This window comes from Rhinopithecus bieti, unplaced genomic scaffold (genome assembly GCF_001698545.2).
Source record: "Rhinopithecus bieti isolate Rb0 unplaced genomic scaffold, ASM169854v2 scaffold_4553, whole genome shotgun sequence".
Lineage (NCBI taxonomy): Eukaryota > Metazoa > Chordata > Mammalia > Primates > Cercopithecidae > Rhinopithecus > Rhinopithecus bieti.
The window spans coordinates 1205451-1215002 of NW_016804694.1; the positions used below are offsets into that span (position 1 = coordinate 1205451).

General features: G+C 43.4%; 1 protein-coding gene across 1 annotated transcript in view; it reads left to right on the plus strand.

Annotated features, from left to right (window-relative positions):
- KCTD20 (potassium channel tetramerization domain containing 20) overlaps positions 1–8516 on the plus strand; it is a 49899-nt gene extending 41383 nt beyond the window's left edge. The window contains 4 exon segments of the mRNA XM_017870100.1: positions 946–1143; positions 3919–3982; positions 3984–4027; positions 6260–8516. Of these exon segments, the coding sequence (XP_017725589.1) occupies positions 946–1143; positions 3919–3982; positions 3984–4027; positions 6260–6552 (599 nt within the window). The 3' untranslated portion in view covers positions 6553–8516.
- Positions 8517–9552: the final 1036 nt, after the last annotated feature.

Consider the following 9552-nt stretch of genomic DNA (forward strand, 5'->3'; position numbering starts at 1 on the left):
TCCCGAGTAGCTGGGACTACAGGTGCCCGCCACCTCGCCCAGCTAGTTTTTTGTATTTTTTAGTAGAGACGGGGTTTCACTATGTTAGCCAGGATGGTCTCGATCTCCTGACCTTGTGATCCGCCCACCTCGGCCTCCCAAAGTGCTGGGATTACAGGCTTGAGCCACCGCGCCCGGCCAGTTTTTCGTATTTTTTAGTAGAGACGGGTTTTCACCGTGTTAGCCAGGATGGTCTCGATCTCCTGAACTCGTGATCCGCCCGTCTTGGCCTCCCAAAGTGCTGGGATTACAGGCTTGAGCCACCGAGCCCGGCCATAAATCTTTAACAATCCTGAAAGATGGGTGATAACCTCATTTAAGAAATCAGCTTGTTCAGAGCTCTAGGCATTAAGACTAGGATTAGAACTCAGATTGTCTGACTGCAAATTCCATGCTCTTATTACCTGGGCTTCCTGAAATTATTTAAATAACTATTCTTTGAATTTCATGATACATTTCCCTGCATGTTACATGAAATACATGTGATTTCCTTACTGAGTGTATTACACATTTAGAGTAAGTCCTTTGGTGTCACCAAAATTCAGATTATTCCTCTATTATGGTACTCTAACTCCATGAAATCAGGATCCAAACCATCTTCAGAAGAGGTACTACAAATGATGATTTCATCTCTTACAGAATTAACATTTATGGTCTGACCTTGTATGTCCAACAAAACCCCAACTGATCAGAATGCTCAAGGATTATTAAACATGAGTAAATTGAAGAGTGGTAGAATAGGAGACATACCTTAACAAAGCTTAATTATCACCTTGGAGCAGGAAACAATCTCTTTGCCTTTAAATGTGCCACTTGTCTGAACCTCATCAGTGATAACAGCCATTCCCTCATAGTCTTTTTCTCTCCAGTAATATGTGCATGTTCACCTACATTTTCTCTCTGCAGGTGCTTTACTCCATGAACTGTCCAATGACGGTGCTCATAAGCAGTTTGATCACTACCTCGAAGAGCTGATCTTGCCTATTATGGTGGGCTGTGCCAAGAAAGGAGAGCGAGAGTGCCACATTGTTGTGCTGACGGATGAGGATTCTGTGGACTGGGATGAAGACCACCCTCCACCAATGGGGGAGGAATATTCCCAAAGTAGGAGTTTCTGGCATGGTGTAGATGTTTTCAGCAAGAAACTCGCTACCTGGAGTAGCAGCTTGATCCTAGAACCAATGTGAATATCAATGTTGAGCCTGTGATGAGCACACTCACCTGGATGACAAATCCCTAGTGATGCACGTCTAGCCTTTATGCTGGGGAACACAGGGAATGTTGTTACACCATTCACTCTTTCTCTGGTGTCTCGTATTGTGTAAGATACTGAGGCAGCACATTAAATGATGGTGTCATTCTTCTCTTAATTCATTTTAAAATCCTTTTGAATTGGTAATCAATTCAAAAAACATAACAGGATATACACTGAAAAGTCTTATTCTCACTCCTGCCCCATCTATCCAGTTTTGCTTCTCAATTTCTTTTACGGGCTTCCAAGTATATTCAATCTACATAGATAACCAATTACTTGTTTTCTCCTCCTTTTTCACGTACCATATTATACCACTGTTCTGTGCCATATGTTAACAAAAATCTTTGATATTATGGGGCGGGCGCAGTGGCTCACGCCTGTAATCCCAGCACTTTGGGAGGCCGAGGCGGGAGAATCACGAGGTCAGGAGTTCGAGACCAGTCTGGCCAACATAATAAAAGCCCGTCTCTACTAAAAATACAAAAAATTAGCCAGGCATGGTGGTGCGTGCCTGTAGTCCCAGCTACTCAGGAGGCTGAGGCAGGAGAATTAGGTGAACCTGGGAGGCAGAGGTTGCAGTGAGCCGAGATCGCGCCATTGCACTCCAGCCCAGGTGACAGCGTGAGACTCTGTCTCAAAAAAAAAAAATCTTCGACATTCTTTTTCTGGGGCTCTATAGTATTCCCTTGCACAAATGTGCCATAATTGATTTAACCAGCCATTACTGGACATTTAAACTATTGGCCAGGCGCAGTGGCTCATGCCTGTAATCCCAGCACTTTGGGAGGCTGAGGTGGGCGGATTGCTTGAGGTCAGGAGTTCACAACCACCCTTGCCAATATAGTGAAACCTCGTTTCTATTAAAAATACAAAAATTAGCTGGGCGTGGTGGCTCATGCCTGTAATCCCAGCTACTCAGGAGGCTGAGAGGCAGGAGAATCACTTGAACCCAGGAGGTGGATGTTGGATGTTGCAGTGAGCCGAGATCACGCTACTGCACTATAGCCTGGGTGACAGAGCGAGACTCCATCTCAAAAAAAAAAAAAAAAATTGTACCTTTATAATTTTGATAGATGTTGCCAAATTATGCTCCATAAAATCTGTACCAATTTACACTCACAAAACAATACATGACAGGTTTGTTTCCCACCCCCTCACCAAAACAGTGGCTTTTTTTTTTTGAGACAGAGTCCTCCTGCCTCCTAGGTTCAAGTGATTCTCATGCCTCAGCCTCCCAAGTAGCTGGGACTACAGGTGTGTGCCACCACGCCTGGCTAATTTTTGTATTAGTAGTAGAAACAGGGTTTCACCATATTGGCCAGGCTGGTCTCAAATTCCTGACGTCGAGTGATCCACCCATCTCAGCCTCCCAAGTGCTAGGATTGTAGGCGTGAGCCACATGCCTGGCCAACAGTGGCTTTTGAAAACATTTTTTTACAGATAGAATCTTGCTCTTTCACCCAGGCTGGAGTACAGTGGTGCAACCATGGCTCACCGCAGCCTCAAACTCCTAGTCTCAAGTGATTCTCCCACCTTAGCCTCCAAGTAGCCTGGGCTGCAGGTGTGTGCCACCATGATTGGCTAATTTTTGTGTGTGTGTGTGTAGAAATAGGGTCTATGTTGCCTTGCCTAGGCTAGTCTCAAACTCCTGGCCTCAAGCCATCTTCCCGCATCTGCCACCCAAAGTGTTGGGATTACAGGTGTGAGCCACTGTGCCTGGCTCCAAAAGTGTTTTTAATAAAGACTTTTATCTTTGCTACTTTCTTAATAGGTAAAAAACCGCAGAATCTCATGATTGGCATGAGTTTTAATTATATTTCTTATTTCATGAGTGAGGCTGAATTTTTTTTTTTTTTTTTTTTTTTTTTTGAGATGGTATCTCCCTTCTCTTGGCCGGGCTGGAGTGCAATGGCATGATCTCGGCTCACTGCAACTTCCCGCCTCCCAGGTTCAAGTGCTTCTCCAGCCTCAGCCTCCCAAGTAGCTGGGATTACAGGCACCCACCATGATGCCTAATTTTTGTAATTTTAGTAGAGACAGGGTTTTACCGAGTTAGCCAGGCTGGTCTCCAACTCCTGACTTCAACTGATCTGCCTGCCTCAGCCTCCCAAAGTGCTGGGATTACAGGTGTGAGCCACCACACCCAGCCAAAACCTTTTCAGTTTTCAAGAGCCATTGTAATTTCCTTTTTTGTTAATGGTGTTTGTGCCTTTTGCCCATTATAAAATCAGATTGTTAGTTTTTTACTTAGTGATTTGTGAAAGTTCTATTTGTGGCAGCTCTTTCTAATTAAGGAAATTAGCCTTTTATGAGTTGCAAATATTTTCTCATTCAGTTGTCTTTTTAGCTTTGGTAAATGGTAGTTTAGGCTATGCAGAGATGTTATATTTCTATAATCATCAGCTTTTATGACTTCTAGGTTTAACGTTGTACCCAGAAAGTCCCCACCCTGAGACTATAAAAATTTCTCTTATGGTTTATGTATTATTTAACATTTAATCTTTGATCCATCTGGATTATTTGGGATTAGTGGTCAAGTATATCTTTCATTAGTTTGATTCTGTTAGCTTATCTTTCCTCTTAGGTCTTTACTCCATGCCTAACCCCTATTTTTTCTTTTACAGTTCTTTATAGCTCCAAGCTCTACAGATTCTTCAAATATATTGAGAATAGGGATGTTGCAAAACAGTGTTAAAGGAACGGGGCCTGAAAACATTCGCATTGGAATTGAAGGTAAAAAAAAAAAAAAAAAAAAAATCCCAGTCAATATTTAGGTTGGGTCTATGGCCACAGCTTATGTCCTCAAAATTTAGCCTCCAGAGGGCCTAGAGAATAGGCATACATGAAAACCACATTCTTACTCAAGTTTGAAGGGTTCCTGTTTTGTTTTGTCATTTTCTTTTCATTTTATCTCCAGTTGAAAATGGTTCAGAGCAGCCACAGAAACAAGTTGGAGTTTACTACTTCAGGATAAAGAGCAGTGAGGGCAAAGGACAGTGGTAGGGAGATACAGCAGGGTTTGGGGGCTCACCAGGTGAGAGCGTCGTTCTGCCACCAGTCTTGGTGAAGATGTTTCTGGCATCTGGAAGGGTCCTTCTGAAAAAATAACTTGGGGACTCACAATTTAAGATTATTCCAGCCAGGCGCAGTTTCTCATGCCTATAATCCCAGCACTTTGGGAGGCCAAGGCAGGCGGATCACTTGAGGTCAGGAGTTTGAGACCAGCCTGACCAACATGGAGAAACCCCATCTCTACTAAAAATATAAAACTTGTATTTTTGTATGGTGGCACATGCCTGTAATCCCAGCTACTCAGGAGGCTGAGGCAGGAGAATCACTTGAACCCGAGAGACAAAGGTTGCAGGGAGCTGAGATTGTGCCATTGCACTCCAGCCTAGGCAACGAGAGTTAAACTTCGTCTAAAAAAAAAAAGAAAGATTATTCCATACTTTTGAGGAATGTCTGAATATATTAACAGAACTACTTTGAATGATCTTGAGCAGTGGCTCCCAACCTGTGGTCCCCATGGAAGGCTCTCAAGAGACTGATTCCTGGAGAGTGCTAAAGTCATCTGGTCTCCCTTATGTGGATCTTTTTTTTTTTTGAGATGGAGTCTCACTCTGTCGCCCAGCTGGAGTGCAGTGGCACCATCTCGGGTCACTGCAAGCTCTGCCTCCTTGATGCACGCGATCCTTCTGCCTCAGCCTCCTGAGTAGCTGGGACTATAGGCACTCGCCACCACGCCTGGCTAATTTTTTTGTATTTTTAGTAGAGATGGGGTTTCACCATGTTAGCCAGGATGGTCTCGATCTTCTGATCTCGTGATCCGCCTGCCTCGGCCTCCCAAAGTGCTGGGATTACAGGTGTGAACCACCATGCCTGACTTCCTATGTGGACCTTTGTTTTACTCTTGTGCTTTGCTACTCTTGTTGCCTCATTTCTGCCAACAGAACCCGTCAGAGCTTCATTGTGTCTGACTTAAGTTGAATTTAAAGTTGGAAGACTTTTTTTTTTTAAGAGACAGGGTCTCACTCACTCTTCTGCTCACACTGGAGTGCAGTGACACAATCATGGCCCACTGCATTCTTGCCTTCCTGGGCTCAACTGGTCAGCCTCCCGTGTAGCAGAGACCACAGGCACGCACCACTGTGCTCCATTATTATTATTTTTAATCTTTTTTCTAAGAGATGAGATCTCCCTCTGGCCCAGACTGGTTCTGAACTCCTGGACTCAAGTGATCCTCCCGCCTTGGCCTCCCAAAGTGCTAGAATTACAGGTGTGAGCCACAGTGCCCAGCCTTGGAAGACATTTTTGAGATTATTAAATCTCCTCCTACTCGGTCTTTCCCTTGTCTGTTAGGTGCATTTCCCAGAACACCCCATCAAACTGTTTTACCATTAGAACATTATGCCATACATATTTAATAGATAACGGCCTCCCTCTCCTGCATGCCTTCTAGTTAATAGCCTTTGAAGCTACTTTTTGACTATTTTTCCCATTTCCATGTGACAGACTTTCACATATTTTAGGCAGCATCTTTGTTTTTTCTTTAGGCTAAACATTCCACATTTCCTTAACTATTCTTATATAGTATGCCCTCTAAGCAACAGAATTAAGAGGACTAGGGTAGCCATGCCTTGGCAGGATTTTTGTTCTATAGTATTGTTGCCAGCAACAACAGGCTCCTGAACTAGTTAGAGGCTTCTCTCCTTTCCATTAGAAGGGATAGAATTCTTGTTACTTCTCAGATTAGTTCCTTCTAGGGACAAGACCTACTATCTGACTAAAAAGAAGTGAACATGTAGGTGACTGGGGCTGGGAGAGCATGGGGCAGGGACTGGTCACTTTCCACATATTTTCTGTGCTGTGATTTTGGGAGAAAACTGATGTGGTTACAAAGGAGAAAGTAGGACAGCAGAGTGAGCACAATGTGTTAGTCATGAGAATGGCCTTTTTCTGTTGCAGGTTACCCTACCTGTAAAGAAAAAATTAAGAGAAGGCCTGGTGGCCGGTCTGAAGTCATCTATAATTACGTACAACGCCCCTTCATCCAGATGTCATGGGAAAAGGAAGAAGGGAAGAGTCGCCATGTGGATTTCCAGTGTGTTCGAAGCAAATCCCTCACGAATCTGGTAGCTGCTGGAGATGATGTCTTGGAGGACCATGAAATATTAATGCATCACCCACCCCAAGTGGATGAACTTGACCGGCTAAATGCCCCACTTTCTCAGATGGCTTCTAACGACTTTCAGGATTAGGGCCAGCTGTGGGTCTACCCCTTGTGGGAGCCCATCTCACCCAGGATGCCGGCAGCCAGCCCTCCCTCATGATTTGTGTCACCCTGAGTAGGAGACATGCTTCTCCCCTATCCTTTTCCTTTCTCCCATAATTAACATGTGTCCTTTTCAGTAAGTCTGTGCCTCTGGCAGGGGATGAAGAAGTACTCAAATTAGCTACCATCTTTGCAGCAGCCCTGGTAACTTGAAAAATTTCGGTCTGGTGCTGTTCACTGAGTCTTTGTGTAACGGCAAAAGCAGGAAAGGAAGTCAAGACTGTTGCCTCGTGTTTAGCAAAGCAGTCCTTATCCTTTATACTCTGTTCTTGGGTTTTGTTTTTGTTTTGTTTTATACCAGGCAAACTGCTTAGTAGCAAAGGGACCAAACTTAAAAGGTGACAATCTCTAACTTTTAAAAACAGGCACCAATCAGATGCTCATTAGAGGTTAATGAAGATGCCATTCTTGGTGGCCTCTGCACCCAAATTGCATCTGGAAAGAACTAGGGTCTCGTGCAGAATGTCCAAAAGGAAATTCCTAAGAGGTTAAATTCAGATTTGCGTCTCATTAACGCAGTGAACAATTCAAAACCACAGATTCTTTGGCAGGAAGGATAATGGAATAACAATGTTGATGACACCTTTTTAGCTTCAAGGTTTTGGAGTCTAAAAACAAATGGATGATTCATTTGGAATGAAATTCACAACACAAGTAGAAGAACCTCCAAATCAGGCCAATTGGGTTATCCTGGCTTGGAATCTGGTGTGAAACCATAGGTCTTAACACTCTGGAGCAGCACATTGCTGTGGATGTGGCTAGGAGACCTTAGATATGGCTTAAAGGCTTTTAAGATGAGGACAGAAATTGCTCACAATTGCTCAGTTTCTCAACAGAAAGACTTGTAAGAGTGCCAGCATGGGGTGTATGGAGTGAAGCTGGGTGGGAAGCATCATCTGCACAGTCGCTGTCCTAGCAGGGTTTTTCTGTGTCTTTTCATACCATGGGATTTTTGGATATCAGTGTATTTTGGTTCTTGAAATAGCCTAATAGCTGCTCACACATTGGGTAAGAAAATTATACTAATGTCATCCCTAAAGGAAGGGTGAGTTGAATGGAAATTAAGCCCAGTCATTTTATTTGATCTATCAGCTCTATTATCAGTGCATGATCACCCAGATCACCCTCCTCAGGCCCCACAGTGCTGAACCATCTTCCTTCCTCTTCTTCATGGCTATTAATAGTACGGCTAAATTTAGAGTCCAGAGCCAGATATAAGTATTTTGGGATTATCTCCCAGTTTGTGGTAGAAGCTGACTGGAATACAGGTTGAGTATCTCTTATCCAAAATGCTTGGGACCAGAAAGGTTTCAGGTTTCAGATTTTGGAATACTTAACAGTTAAGTACCCGAAATCTGAAAGGCTTTTGAACATCATGTCGGCACTCAAAAAAAATAAGATTTTGGAGCACTTCAGATTTTGGATTTTTGGATTTGGGATGCTCATCCTGTGCAGGAGAGGCTACTCAATTCCATGTAATGACCTAGTCATAATCATCCAAAGATAAAAGCCGGGTAGATATTGAAAGCTCTTTCCAGGGCTGAAGAAGTGTTCTTATGTTCTCTACATGTGACTGGCATCACTGTGGAAATTAATACCGTTCTTCTCTAGGATGTAGTAAGTGGTTAAATTGAGCTATCCCCCACCAGATGACTATTGGCATCCATTTGCAAAGCCAATGGCCTAGATTAAGGGTTAGGATTATGTGTAGCTAGAAGGCAATTTTATTTCTATGAAACTAATTGGCTCATATTTGAGGTCAGGTTTGGCCTTGACCTTACCAGTACATTTATACCCACTACCAGTTGACTAGCCCAGATAATTGTTAAATGGTGCTTCCTTTCTGCTTCTCAGTAGACTTTCATGCCATTACAAAGGAAATTTGAATTACCTAGTGTTTGTATATTCCATGATAAGTATGTATAACTTCTGTTTTACAGCTTAGGTATTGTTAACATTTAAGTGTAAACATGCCACAACACACACTTAAAAATGAAAACTAGTTCTTGCTTAGGGAAAATATCAGGTATGAAGTATGGCATATACTTGACACTATTCTGTGTAACCCTTTACTTTGCTCAGGCTTTCCAGATTGAGGTCTTTTTTCCCCCAAATTAGGTTAACATGCATTTAACCCCAACCTGTGGGGTTTGAGTAAGCTGGAAATCTTTGACGGTAGGCTTTCTAGTGTCACGAGGTGGTGGTGACTGAAGGAAAAGCTGGGATCACAGGTTCCTTCTGGTGGAGAGGAAGGTTTATGTTTATGCCCCTCCCATCACCCTCCACCTGGAGCTCACCCATGCCTGCTCCATTCCCAGGGGCAGGCCATTCTGCAAAAGCAGGACCTCTCAGTCCTTACAGAAACAAGGGCTGGGTTGAGGTCACCCCCTTCATAGTTGGTTACTGGTCAGATGGGTAAGAGGCATTTCTAACTGTAAAAAGGTGGAACTTGGGTTTGGTGTTTTCTTCTAAGTGCCTAAATAAAGCAAGCCAGGCTGTTGACAGAGAAACATTTTCATAAGAAAATGGTTTTAGCCAGAGTAATCGGCAAGCCGAGATTAACCCGAATCTGAAGTTTAGAATCTTGAGTTTGCATCTGCATCATACCATGCTGTTTCGATGAGGAAATATTTGCCACTGAGAAGTTGGAGGGTGGGCAAGATGACAGTGTTAAAGTGAGTCAGATCATCTAATGGTTTCCCCTAAGCCCTGGAAAGGCTTATAATGTATTGTTAACATTTGAGTGTTCTGAAGTTAAAAAGCAAGGGTTTTTGGCCAGGCCTGGTGGCTCATGACTGTAATCCCAGCACTTTGGGAGGCCAAGGTCGGCAAATCACTTAAGGTCAGGAGTTTGAGACCAGCCTGGCCAACACAGTGAAACCCCGTGTCTACTAAAAATACAAAAAAATCAGCTGGGTGTGGTGGC